We start from the raw sequence: 14,834 nt of genomic DNA on the forward strand, positions 1-14,834 counted from the left end.
AACGGCTTTTTATCTGCCACAGACTCCGTCCAGCCCAGTCCAGACAAGCAAGCACCGCCCCTTTGGGGGTGTGGCAAAGCTCCGCCTCCAGCGCCCTTCTATGACGTAACAATGCCACGCGTCTAAAGCCTTGTTAGAGGGGGAAGAATATAGGGAGGTGGTCCTGGGATTTGGGGGGCAACCACTTTCAGGAGTCATGCATTTTTCCTGTAAATGCGTCCTTTTCTTGCAGGCTTTAAGCCTCTTTTCTTCCTTTATGCAGGGACAAAAACTAGAGGAAGGTGTGGATGAAGTGAAAATAGAAGTTTTACATCTTCCAGAAAACTGTTCTTCCAAAAGCAAGAAGGGGGACCTGCTCAATGCCCACTATGATGGCTACTTGGCAAACGGCACCAAATTCTACTGCAGGTAGGAAACGCAAGCTAACGCCACCGTCGCCTACGTGTGTGCAATCTAACCTTGCTCCTTCCAACAGAAAGCCAGTTATGCTCCATAGATAAAGGGATAGATAAAGGGAAACGGAATCCCCTATCCTGTACCCTTCTAACAAACCAGATTAAAGTACTGCACTAATGCAAAAGCTGAAGATAGGGTCACTAGATATTACGATCAAGTTAAATCTAAGGAAAATGATGGCTATTTTTTTATTTTATTGAATATTACTGTTAAAATTACTAAAAGCTGGAAATGTAGACCCAAAATGTAATCATATCTTTGCCTTTTTTTTCCCAGAGAGATATTGAACTATGTATGTATATAGAAATCGAACTGTATGTGAGTTTTTTATAATACTCTTTTTTTTTTTTTCCTCTCCAACATGGTTGTAAAGAATCTGAACTAATAAAGTAGAAAGGTCCTGTGTAACTCCTTCAGCCCTTCCTACTCTGGATTTCTGGAGTTTTAGGCAGCATTTAGCAATTTGTGCCCCTAGGGAGCACTGTACTACCAACTAGGAGAATTACTCCTAGGGTTACTATTACTATTACTATTATTATTACTCTGGGGGTGCAGCACAAGATTTCTTTGGTATTTCTATTTTTCCTTGATACAACCTCCCAGGCTCAATGTTATAAAAGTTAATAATGTAGTAGTTGTATTTTTTATATTACTCAAATTATTCTTTTCCTTCAATCACATTTGAACTCTAAAAAAAGGTAACAACAGGAAACAAGAAAAAAAAATTATGTTCTTTGTTTAGAAGCTAACTAGAATTCTCAGAAGCCAATTATTCCATGAATTCAACCAATTTAATCCCACAAATATTTATCAAGTACCTACTTAATGTTTAAAGTAGCTAGGTGCTTGGGATATAAAAATATTGATAGCTTCTGCTCTCTAGGAACTTGTCATAAATGGCTGTTGGGGAAGATAAGACAACTATAAAGATATAGGTGGTATTAAGGAGGAAGAAAACAAACAAATTTGAGGGTTAGGGAAGATTAGGAAAAATTTCAAAGCTTCACTAGAAAAAAATTAAGTTGAGAATAAAAATGAAGTAACATCTTGCTACTGGTGGCTTTGGGCAAATTATACCGTTTCTAAGAAAAATTAGGCTAAAAAAATTATGTATACTCTTTGTATATACTCTTGTAGAAATATAAAACAGGTAGCTTAAAGGGTATACTGGAGCCAGTTCAGAGTGGTTATTTAGAGAGCCAACTGTCAAATTTTAAATGTGAGCATGTTTATTCTTTGGAAATGGCTAATGTTGGGGCAAATAGATGGTTTAGTGGATAGAGCACCAGCCTGGAGTCAAAAGAACCCGAGTTTAAATATGACCTGAAACACAGCAAGTCACTTAACCCCAGTTGCCTCAGAAAAGAAAAAAATAAATAAAAGGAAATGTCTAATGTTATCAATTATACTTTTTTGATTGTTTAGACTTGAGAGTGATAGTATTGAGAAAATATTAAAAGCAGATTAAATTTGAAAGTCAAATACATTTTAATTTTCTATGAGACCTGGTTATCAAATATTAACCAGCACACTTCCACGTATATATTAGTGATACAGAGCTATTTAATATTTAAAATAGTATCCTTGTTCTGATGTATATATTTGACACTTGTCTAGCATATTATTGCTATTATATGATTCCATGGCATGACTTCATTAATTAAATGTTTTTTCTTTTCTTCTTCTTTTTTTAATTGTAGCCGGACACAAAATAAAGGTCACCCAAAATGGTTTGTTCTTGGTGTTGGGCAAGTAATAAAAGGCCTAGATATTGCTATGATGGGTATGTGTTCCGGAGAAAAAAGAAAAGTGACAATACCTCCTTCACTGGCCTATGGAAAGGAAGGCTCTGGTAAAAATACTTATTGAAATTGAATCTTTCATTTGGATTTCAAAATAAGTCATCAGAAAAACTAATCTTATAACTTCTCTGTTCTATATTGCTTTATTCTGGTGCTTCTTTGTTGTTTGTTTTTTTTAACATCATTTCTTATGAATTGCTTATGAATCTTTAAAAAGTCATGAGGTACAGCCCTCCTGGATCTGAAATCAGGGTTCAGATTCCAGCTCTTGACACTTGCTCCCCTTGTGACTTTGGAACAAAAAAAATCACCAAACTTTTCCAGGTCCTCAATTTCCCACTCTGCAAAATGGAGTTGGTTGAACCTTACATTTATCTTAATGTCCCTCTGAATCTCAGGTCTTTTTCAATGTTTAAGCTGGTCCTCAGACTTAAGTTGAGATTGTTTCATTCTTGGTATTTCAATCCTCAGTGCCTAGCACAATGGTGGACAAATAATGAGTGATTAATAAATACTTGATTGATTGCTGAACCATTTTGGCTGGATCTTGGTTATGGAGGTGGTTGCTACTTCCGTGGCAAATCTTAAAGGACTAACTGGGGCCACTGCTCTTCCACTTGCTACCTCAACAGGAGTTGGACCTTAGTGGGGAAATAGAAATAACTCACATTTTTGTAGCACTTAATGTTGTAGCACTTAATGTTTCCTACAACAGCCTTATGCTGGAAGAGAGTGTGTAACTATTATACTCATTTTACATATGAGGAAACTAAAGCTTAGTAGGATTGTGATTTGGTTATGTTTATCCACTTAGTGAAGGAAAGAACCAGGATTCAGGCCTAGATATTCTGGTTCTTTGCATTACTCTTTTTTTGTATCATGCTTTCTCTCAAGCTGAAAATCAAATAAAGACTTGTTAATGATAAGAGGAGAGGATATTCCCAGAGTCATTTTTAAATCAGCATCTGAAAATGTAGTAAGCAAGTCACTGACTCAACAACACAAAAGGGAAGATTCTTTATATAAAGTGCTGAGCAAATGGACTGAAATCTTCAGTATCCATCTTTTTCTTAAACCACCACAGAGAAGGAATGAAAAAGAGAAATGGAACTCATGCATGGAGACAAAATTCCAGCCCTCTCTTGGAGAGAGGTCCATTACAACCGTGGAGCCATAGGAAACATTATTTAAAGTTTAAAAACAGCATTGAGACTTTCAGGATAACCTACAAAAAGCAGTGGCAATCTAGTATTCACAACCCCTGGCATACAGCTGGTGTGCTGTCAAAGCTGCTGAATTTGAGTAATTGGGTGGTTCATGTGTATCAAAGGAAGAGGGACCTCATTCTGTCCATTGTCAGTTTAAAAAGTTGGAAAATAGTTAATTCTAGTGATATAGCTTCATAGGACTAAAAGAGATTGGCTAGTAACGTGTCTTGGATATAGACAGATCAATCTCTAAATTACCTAGAAAGAAGTTTGTCAATATTTCTTCTTCCAGAGTCTAACTATATCTTAACTACTGACACTCCAAATTTATCTATTTATATTCACCTAGTATTTGGTCCCATCTAAATAGTATTCTGGGATAGTGGAGGGGGGGAGGGAAAGATATATACATACCAAGTTTTCAGTTTTGCAGAGAGTCATATTCACTTAAATTTCTTGTGAACCTTAAAAAAAGTAATTATATTTGATGTAAAAGGAATTTGAATTCTTTATCCTTGTAACAAAATCAGATTAAGTGTTGCACTGTGTAAAAACCGAATGAAGATAATAGAGCCAAGTTATATACAAGGAACTCTAAGAAGTAGAAGTGAATGGATGACTTTTAATATTCTATCCTTAAAGAATAAATGCAGTAAGACATTCAGGGACTTTAGTAGATCTATAAAAGGTAAAATAACTAGGGGTTGAGAGACACCAGTCCTTCAAATTATATTAAGTATGTATCTGCCTTCTAACAGGCCTTTGGGCCAATAGGAGTTAAAACTCTGAGAAGCCTAGACTTCTCATATACAATAATATCTAATAGGCATAGTCATTGCTGAAAGGAGAAAAAAATAGAGAGAGAATCTTAGAGCTTTAAAAAACTTAGTAAGGTTTGAATTTGGCTTTTTTCCCCTGACTTCAAATATCACAGATTTCCTTCATAAGTTAAAAATATCCTCCCCAGTCACATATGAAAACTTTATAATTTATTAATATGACTCAGATAACTGCCATTGTAGGCTTCTATTTACTAGGCATTTCAACTAATTCATACTTAAGATCCTGGGGGCTGGTATTTTTTTTAGTAAAAACCTTCTATTCCCTTGAAAGTTGGTTGGACTTGGATTTGGGGGAAAGGGAGAGTGGAAGAGTAGGATTTTTTTGTGTGATCCAGTTGTATTTCTGTATCTGTAAGCAAGCCTTAGGTAACCCAGATTTCACCTTCTCTAACCTGAGCACTTTGTGTTCTCTGAATAAAAGACTCTTTATAAATCTAACAGATAAACTTGAGTCCTTGTTACTTCATTTAGTTCACAATGAAGAAAACAGCTAGATTTCTTTAAACTATTTTTAATAGCCTCTCAAGGACCATTATTAACTTTCTCTTTTGCTTTTCCTTTTAATTTTTTTAAATAATCATTCTTAATTCAACAATCACTCAAGTGCTTACTACATAAGTGGTTCTGTGGTAGGATCTAAAAATCTCTACTGATAAATGTCATTATACCAGAATATATGTACTTTAAATGCAAAACAGAGACCAGTATGTAAGATCATTGTCTTATGCCTCGGGTTATTAAACTATTGTGGAACTTGCATTGGAAAGAGGACTAGTCTAAGAACCAGGACAGTAAGGCTGTCTATAAGCATTAAATGTCTACTGTGTGCAAAGCATTATGTTAAATACTGGAGAAAGGCAAAAATATCCATGCCCTCAAGGAGTTCATAATCTAATAGGAAAGACTAAAAACAAATAAATGCATAAACAAACTACATCCAATATAAACATAAAATCATTAACTAGAATTCAGAGTTTTGTCTTTGTTCTGACAATAATTATCTGTGCTGACCCTTGGATAAATCCCTTTTCTCTCTAAGTTTCCTTCTATGTGAGACTAAATGTATAGTTAGATAATCACAATGGTTGGTCCCTTTTGCTCCAACATTTTATGCTTCTATGATATGTGATCACTTTTCAGCTCTAAATTTTAAGTTTGATAAAACATTTGCTATCTTATGTCATGTACTTAATAAACTATATTAAAATATAAACCATAAGAAATCATTTCTAAGAAGCAAGAAATGTGTTCATAATTATGCTTGCTTTTACAAAATTCATTACTATATGTACCTAATCTCAAATATAACTATTTTAAGGAGAACTTGAAAAAAAATTTTTTCTCTGCATCATCCTTAAGTCTTTTGCTACAAGGTATTTCTGCATGACTTGAAATGCATGTGATTTTTTTATAAGAGCTTTACCCTGACTGTTCATGTTGTATGTAGCATTTCTCAAAGCCTTCATTTTAGGTGTTTCATCTCATGTCAATCATCCATATAGCATCTTATATATTTTTAAAATTCATTGAAATAAATACTTTCATGTTGGTAATACTTTGCACGCATAGCAATTTCTATTCAGAAATTTGGCATGTTTTGTGTATACACCAATGTATGTATTTTTACATAAAGAAATATTAGCCTTAAAATCTGAATTTCAAACTTTTTTCTTTTGTTCTTATCAAGGAAGTTTTCTTCCTGTGACCAGGAGATTATAGGTGGACAAATTAGAAACATGAAAATCAGATTTCCAGAAATCATCATTGGCTATACTCTCTAGTTCTTTACTTATAGGTCAGGTAAGCATGTTATTACAATACTAACCTTTGCTATTAATTGCATGATGCATAGGTCAGATTTCTTTTGCACTGACTATGGCTGTCATGGCTTCCCTTCTATTTTTGTTTCTGGCTTTGACATTCCTTCCTTTTTATATTCTGTAAACCTTTTAACAAAAATTTTCTTTATTGTTACCAGAGCATACTTAACAAGTCCCTGCTATGAACATAATTACCAATTATTGCTGATAAGGAAGAGATATTCTGGCTTAAGTGAATAGAAATGTCAATTATTTATTTATTTTGTATTAATTGGTTAACTGAAATAAATTGCTGCCTCTTAGAAGAAACCTGGCTTGGTGAATGGAGGTCACTGTCCTTGTTGTCAGAAAGACCCAGACTCAAGCTTTGCCTTTAGATACATACTAGTTGTGTCTGATTCTGGGCAAGTTAACCTAATCTCTCAAAGACTATAAATTACAGACATTCTAAAGTACAGCTTTTCTCCATTATTCTGAGGAAGTTACCTTGGTTCCCATACTAATGAAATTACAAGTCCAGACCAAAAAAGAAAAGAATGCTATCTAGATAAAAACATCATGTGCTATATAAATCCATAGATTGGTTCTTCATTAAATATTCATATCCCCTCTACATTCTTTATAATGTATAATATACATCACAAATAAAATCTCTTCATAAAATATATAGGCATTTTTATTCCGCCATTCATGTTTTTCATTTTGTGTTGAGTCAAAGTCATGCCTATAATGTTTATTTTAGATTTGTTTTCAAGTAATTACATAATATTTTTTACATCTTTCTGCATTAGTTCTCTTTTAATTACTATGTTCATACCATATTTTAAAATAGCAAATACTGCCAACAAGGACTAGAAGAATGGTAATTATTGCTGCTACCTTAATGAAAAGATTTTAAGTCAATGATTCCTTTGTAATGGCATATTTTGGATAAAAATCATAGGGAAATTCTTGAGATAACTACTAATACTTCAAAAAATATTACTTCAGTATTCATAATGTTATTTGTTACTTCATCTTTGATCAAAACCTCTGTTCATATTAAATATTTTTTGGTCATTTTATTAGCACAAGGTTTGATTCCACCAGATGCAACACTGATTTTTGAGATTGAACTTTATGCTGTAACCAAAGGACCCCGAAGCATTGAAACATTTAAGCAGATAGATGTGGACAATGACAAGAAACTTTCTAAAACTGAGGTAACTAAGACAAAACCTATTGTCATGTTTCACTTATAAACCATTGTTTCAAGACATGTTTATCCCAAAGAGCGTTTCCCTTTTGCATTTTAAACTCTAGCTTGGGCTTTTTTTCATATAACCTTCAATCCTGCTACCTGTCCCCTTCTTTCATTCTCTCTAGATTTGTCTTCCCTGGTGTTATGATTTCTAGCTCCTTAATCCTTTCCTTTTATCTCAAGTTGTCTCCTCTTCGCTTCAATTGTATCCTGTGTTGACCATATATTTTAAAAAACTTTCATAATTCACTAGTAGCCATACTTTTTAAAGTCTCCATTCAATTGTCTTTTTTAAAAAAATTCTGAATAAACATTAAATGAGAATTTCATATACATTATAGAACAAGGAGAGGATTTTACATAAAATTATAAAAAAAACTATTAATGTAGAGCTTTTTATTTTTAAATATAATGAATTCAACACGTACCTCTAAGAATCTTTTAAAAACTATGATTTTTTTCTGGCCTTCCATTCTGTTTTCTTATTTGGGGAGCAGAGGAATTCCTAGCTCCCTCTCACCTTCCTCTACTCTCTCATTATTAAAAAAGCAAGATCAAACCCATGTAAACAAGTAAGCATAGTCAAACAAAATAAATTCCTGAATAGTAATCCAAAAAATCTGAATCTGTGTCTTGAGTATATCAGGTTGTGGGTAGCATGAGTCATAATCAGTACTCTGGAATCATGACTATTTTATTGAGTAGAGTTCTTCAGTCTTCAAAATAGTAGTAGTAGTAGTTGTTGTTGTTGTTGTGTTGTTGTTTTTCTCAGTAAATGGTGGTGGTTGTTACATAAATTGTTGCTCTGGTTCTGCTCACTTTACACTGCACCATTTCATTCCCCCATTGTCTCTAACCCTTTCTCTTTTATCATTTCTTATGATACAATAATATTCTATTTTACTTATGTGGTTCTACTCACTTAACCTTACACCATTTCATACAAGTCTCCCCCAGTGTCTCCAAACCTTTCTCTTTCATCATTATAGACAATAATATTGTATTATACTTATGTACCATAATTTGCTCAGCTATTCTCCACTTCTTCAATTTTCTCAAGTTACCAGCCTGCTAATCCTCAAATCTATTTTTGAAGTTGCTAAATCTGCTAATACCTCAAACATAGGTATCCCACCTCCACCTTGTTTCTTAGCTTCTACTCTAGGGATGCTCCAGTATATATATTTATGGTGCATAACTCCCTCTGGGCCCTACTGTACTCAACTATTTTTTTGTCAACCCTTCATAGCTCCTTTATTTCATTCTTCTCACTTCATACCCATTCTATACCCATTCTCTTCATTTCCTCACACCCCTCAAGGTGGATGCTTCTCAAAGTTCTGTCCTACTGTTTTCCTTTCTTGTCTGTTCATTCTCCTTTTCCAGTCTCATTTATTCACATAGATTCAAATTCTGCCTCTGCCTACATAAGCCAAAATTATTTCCACCTTTGACTTCTGTACTTTTTCAGACTTGCAACTACAATATACCTCAAAGATCTGGATCTCTCATGACAATGTCAACTCAATATGTCCCAAACCAAATGTATCTTAAGTTCAAACCCTATTCTCCTCCTTTTGATTTCACTATTTCTATTCATGACATCATCACTTATCCAGGGTTTTCTATTTAAAACCTTAATGTTATCTCTCTTCTTTGACATCCAAATATCTGAAGGATTGCCCAATATCTGCACTCCTTTCCTTCCTTCCTTTTCTAGATCCCTTGGTGAATCAGTTCTAATCTATGAGATCCTCTAAACTCTTGACCCCTGGTCCTGTCTCTGATCATGTCTTGCCAAATCCCTAACTTTGGATTATTCCTACCAATCACCTCTGCAATACACCTCTCACACCCTCCCTCTCACACCCTCTCACACAGGCAGAACTTGATTGCTACATAGATTATTATAATTTTCCTGACTGGTATCTTACCTGTGTTGTCACCATTCTATTCCATTATCAACAACAGTGCTAGATTTGACTAATTGATTTATTTCTTTGGCCACCTCCCCTTCTCTCACCCCTTTCTCCCACAGCCTTGTCATGATATATAGCTCAGAAATTCCTTACTTTTGCCAACAGCAGCAGAGTAGCAAGAAGGGAGTTCATTTCTCTCAGCTACTTGGGTGGGGGTAAATTAGAACTTAATGGCCATAGAATATACTACAAGTGTACCCACCGATCACTATGGCTAGTTGTTGTTTTTTTAAACAGTTACTTTTATGTATACTTATTTGATAATTCTATGCCATCCTCCCTGAGGATATTAATACTGACAAGTCTCCATTCAGAGTCTTTACAGAGAAGCTCCAAAGATCATTAGTCACCCATCACAATCCTCCATTGTTAAGAATATAAAATAGAGCAGTTTTCTAAAATACATAACCATTTTCTGTGCCGTGAAGCAGAAACAGACCAGAACATATAAGGCCCCCACTATCCTCTTTCTCCATATTACAGTGGAGAGTTCCCAAAAGGTAACTGATTTAGCTGCTGCTTCCATAGATATCATTACCAAGCATAAAATAATATTGAAAAAGGGTCTGAAATTAACAGATAGTTTTTGTAATACTATCAGTAAATGAGTTATAGCATTAATAATAAACTTACACAGTGCATTTTAATTTGTATAATTATAAAATCATACTTAATAAACATTAATAAGTTAGCATTTATATAGCACTTAAATTTTGTACTGTATGTGTACATATATATAAATAAGTAATTTTATCCTCACAACAACCCTAGGAAGTAAAGATACTGTTGTTAATCCTCATATTCTGAGGCCTCTGCTCAGAGTATTCATTTAAATAAATTTATATAACCTCAAAGTTTAAAAAAATGCATTTGACTAGGTGTTGTAATACATATAAATGCAAAAAATGATACATGTAAATGTAAAAAATAATATATGTAAAATACTTTGAAATCTTTAAAGAAATATAAATTCTAGCTATTATCAGGATTAATTGTAATTGTATTAATTCAGTAAATCTAATTAATTAATTCTAATGAAAAGTTTAATAATAATGAATTTTCAGGGCTTTCTCTTATAGACAATTATAGCAAAAATAAAAGGGAATTTATTAATGAGCTAGCACAAAAAGGCATTCTTGCCTATGGAAAGATTTACTTGCTTTCTTAGAAATGACAAGAAGTTTTTTTTAAGCTCTTGAAGTATCTATTTCCTTAAAACAAACAAAAAACTAATCTTTATAGTGTTTTAGGGTGCTCCAGAACATTCTCTTCCCTTCCTAAATGAGTTCAGTACTACGAGATCTCATGTCTCTTTCTGTCTCTACCCAAACTCCTGACCTCATATTAGGAGAATCAGACAGACATATTACTGCTCCTTCAATAATCAACTTCCCAGTTCCTCAGTTGATTCATTTCCCTTGAGCTCCTCTTCAATTTCACCTCAGCTGCACAACACAGATAATCATACCCTTGATCTTACCATGTTTCATATGTATTCTGCTTCCATGATCGTGAACTCTGACATGGCATTATCTGATCTCTATCTTTCCCTCTAATCTACCATCTTAATCCTGTTCTTTCTCTTCATTGTAATCTCTAATCCTTCCATTCTGTTTTTGCCCAGTATCTACATTCCTTCCTTCCTTTTCTAGATCCCTTGGTGAATCAATTCTAATCTATGAGATCCTCGAATCTCTTGCCCCCTGGTCCTGTCTCTGATCATGTCTTGCCAAATCCCTAACTTTGGATTATTCCTACCAATCAATATACCATTTTATCTTCTGTTCACCTGTGCTGAACAGGGTTGGAAAGAAGCCACATAACCATATTGACAGAGTACACTATAAATTAATACCATATAATCTCAACTTGAACCCTCATTGCAGCAAAGCAATCCTTTTAAACCTCTTTAATTCATTTATTCTCTTTCAACCCTCTCACAATATCTCTTCTTCCTACCCTTTCAACTGGTGGACTCCATTCACTTCAGTAAAACATTAGGGTCACTCCACTCCCTTTTGTCTCCTCATTTCACATCACTCAGACATTTGGTTCACATGAAGAAAATGGCAGATTTCATATGTTTTTCCTTTCTTCAAATACTTAGTCCTTACTATAGTATATATGTAATTAATAAATGCCTATTAATTATTGATTAATACTCTCCACAAGAAAGAAGTTCTATAAAACTTCATAAAGAGAAGAAGAAGAAAAAAAAAAATGTGACAGTCACCAATCCTTGGTAGGATTAAAAAAAAAAATCATACCATTATCATGTGAGCACATATATCTAGCCACTCCTTTCTGTCTGTGAACAGATGATGCAGACCTCATAGCACCTTCATCTTACAATGGGATACTATATCCAGAACAGGTGATAGACTGGCTAACTGCACTGCTAAAACTATGTTAAAGTTTATCTATAGCTTGACAGTACCTTCAGTTTATCTTGCTTTCTTTTCCTTCAGCCTTTATAACTATTGTTTTCCAATAGTTCTGCTACTTTTTCTTTAGTTATGGCCTGAAATATATATAAATGACTTCCTCCCTACTTTACCTTCTCAAAAAGGTCATACTATTTAATGCCACTTATATATTGTCTTTTCATTCTATGTAATATTTCATAATACTCTGTCAGTTTCCTCTAGTTCTCTATTTCCACTTTCACAGTGACTGATAATAAAAATTCCATATTCTAAAAGAAAATTGTTCTTGTGTCAAAAAATATTTTAATGTATTTACTAGTAAAGAAACTGGTAATGCTACCTGCCTTGGCACTTAAAAGATGTTTGAAGCAGTAGAAAAATGTGATACAGATTCAAGTTCATTTTACTCCAAAGTCCAGATATTTATTGAATTTTGATTGACATTTTAAGTGTCAGAAAAAGGGTTGGAATTATTCTAAAATTGTGCTTTGATAGGAGAGATTTTTCTAAAATGCTATCTTGAATTCTATTAAGAAAGCATTTTTAAGATGATTTTTCATTGTTACATTTTCATTGTTTCATTGAAGTTGTGTACAAATGTGCATAATTAGATTTGTCTGATTTGCTTACAATGCAGGTCCAACATAGAACATAGAAATTTAAGAAAAATATATAATGAATAACATGAAATACATATCATAAAAATGAACATCTTTGAATAGTTCTTCACAGTTAAGTAATGCTAATTTGAAGAGATTTGGAAGATTTTCCACAAAATTTCACTTAAAATTGACATCCTTTAGAGGTATCCTTTTGTAATAATTCACATGGAAACTGTCGTCTCTAGCAGTAAGGTTTGGGGTCTTCATAATGTTTACATTCCTCATTAAATTTTCCAAAATGCTTTATGAGTGTTTGTTTCAGCAAATTTTTTCTTTTTCTTCTTTTTTTTTTTTTTTAACATAGATCAATCATTACTTGAAAAAGGAATTTGAGAAAGATGATAAACCACGTGACCAGTCATATCATAATTCCGTGTTAGAAGATATTTTTAAGAAAAATGACCATGATGGAGATGGCTTCATTTCTTCGAAGGAATATAACGTATATCAACATGATGAACTATAGGATATTCTTTATAAATTTATTTGACTATCTTTTGTATTATCTACAAAATTATTTTTTCCTATAAGGACACATTTTGATACCTTGAAAAAAAATTAATTTCTGAACCTTATGTAAATTTTAAATAAATTATGATGTATCCAAAAAATGTAGTTGGAAAAGGTAAGAATTCTATACTTCGTGCCTTATTCAGAAATGCCTGAAACAAAGATTGCAGTATTTTGATGAAATGTTTCCAAAAAATTTCCTAAATTTTAATTCATCTTTTCTCCTAAACTTACCCTCCTTTCCAGCTTCCTTCTGTCAATGACAACATCATTCTTTTAGACATCCAGCATCAAAACCTTGGGTTGATATTTGACTTTTTCTTCAATCCCTATATTCAATCATTAGTCAAAGGTATCATTTTTATCTCCACCATATTTTTCATCTGTTCCCTCCTCTCCACTTTGGCTTGAATTATCTCTTGTCTGAACTATTGTAATAGCTCCCCAACTGACCTCCCTAACTGAACTATGAGGACCCAAACTGTCCATCTGGTTTCATTCTCCTCCAGTTAATCCTTCACACAGTTAGAAAAGTAATTCTTTAAACAGGCAACTCTGATTTCATCAGTCCTCTACTTAAAGACTTTAGTGACTCCCCTTTACCTACAGAAATATAAACTTATATTTAAGGCCTCAACCTCCTTATGTAGCATATATACTCAAAGGAAATCAAAAGACAAACAAAAAATGTAGTGTGTACCAAAATATTCACTGCATCATTTTATGGTAATATAAAATTGGAAAGTGGTTGCCCATAGATTAGACAATGGCTAAAAATACTGTGGTATATGAATATAATGGAATACTACTACATATAAATATTAAGTATGCTATTCTTTCATAATTAACCTGAAGAATTTAAAGAAATATGGGAATAAAATTGATGTTTAAGTAAATGGAATCAAAAGAATTATGTATACAATGATTGTAAATAAAAGGATCACTAAGAGGAAACTGGACTCAGAGAAAGTACAGGAAGACAGATAATGAAACTTACCTTCTCCAGCATGGTAGAAAGTTGGGGGACTAAGGACAAACATGTCTGATTCATTACTTTAGATCATAACTGTTGGCCTTTGTCACCAGGAACTTCATTCCCTCATTGGGGAAAACTGAACTGACTGATGTAAAGACAAAAGACATCAACAAACCATTTTTAAAGGAAGTCATCATTTAAATTGTTAACAAAAAAAATCTAAAAAAATGTAAATTTGTCAGAAAATAAAATTTTTGTGCTAAGTTCATTTTAAGACACTTCATGCTTTTTTTACTTCCTGTCATTTTCAACTAATTGGCTTTATACACTTTTCTAAGTATTCTGACATTAACCTCTCAGGAAATGTATTTATATTTATACATACTAAAAATATGTATATATGTAACATAAACCTTGGATAACTTGTGTTGACTCACACTTTGGGCTTCTACAGGTCAAATCTAATGGTATGTGGTATTTTTGTAATGCTAAATATATTGATTGTAAGTAAATATGTATTAATCTGAAGAATATAAAAATTGTATTGAATTGTACTATTCCATAACAAGTCAGACTCTATTCATCTTATCCCTATTGATAAAAGTTAAGAGAGCTGAAGTTACATTTAAAGAATTAATGAAGAAAAAGGTTTTTTTTGAAACTATGCAAAAAAAGCAGAAATGTAAATAGTTCTGTGTAAACACAAGTGTATTAATATACTATTAGCATAGTACTGGCATTTTATATTAATATGCACAATTGTTTTATGTCCTTATATGGAAAGAGAACCTGTTGTAATTTTGAAGGTGTATTTTATAGTCAATGTGTCATAATGAATAGAGAGTCAACCTTGAAGTTAGAACTGTATTCAAGTCCTGTGTCTAACACATTTAGTTGTGTGACCCTACCTAGG

At 33.1% G+C, this 14,834-nt stretch overlaps 1 protein-coding gene across 1 annotated transcript; it reads left to right on the forward strand.

Annotated features, from left to right (window-relative positions):
• The first annotated feature begins 81 nt into the window (after window positions 1-81).
• FKBP7 (FKBP prolyl isomerase 7) lies at window positions 82-14,199 on the forward strand. Its single transcript, XM_003764011.4, has 4 exons — window positions 82-408; window positions 2,157-2,308; window positions 7,197-7,330; window positions 12,740-14,199. The coding sequence occupies exons 1-4, from the start codon at window positions 197-199 to the stop codon at window positions 12,899-12,901; spliced, it is 660 nt and encodes a 219-aa protein (XP_003764059.1). The 5' UTR covers window positions 82-196; the 3' UTR covers window positions 12,902-14,199.
• Window positions 14,200-14,834: the final 635 nt, after the last annotated feature.

This window comes from Sarcophilus harrisii, chromosome 3, assembly GCF_902635505.1.
Source record: "Sarcophilus harrisii chromosome 3, mSarHar1.11, whole genome shotgun sequence".
NCBI lineage: Eukaryota > Metazoa > Chordata > Mammalia > Dasyuromorphia > Dasyuridae > Sarcophilus > Sarcophilus harrisii.

Coding starts and splice junctions, on each gene's coding strand:
- FKBP7 (XM_003764011.4), top strand. CDS start 197: ATGCATTTTTCCTGTAAATGCGTCCTTTTCTTGCAGGCTTTAAGCCTC. Junction 2,309..7,196: donor CTATGGAAAGGAAGGCTCTG/GTAAAAATACTT, acceptor TCATTTTATTAG/CACAAGGTTTGATTCCACCA. Junction 7,331..12,739: donor AGAAACTTTCTAAAACTGAG/GTAACTAAGACA, acceptor TTTTTAACATAG/ATCAATCATTACTTGAAAAA.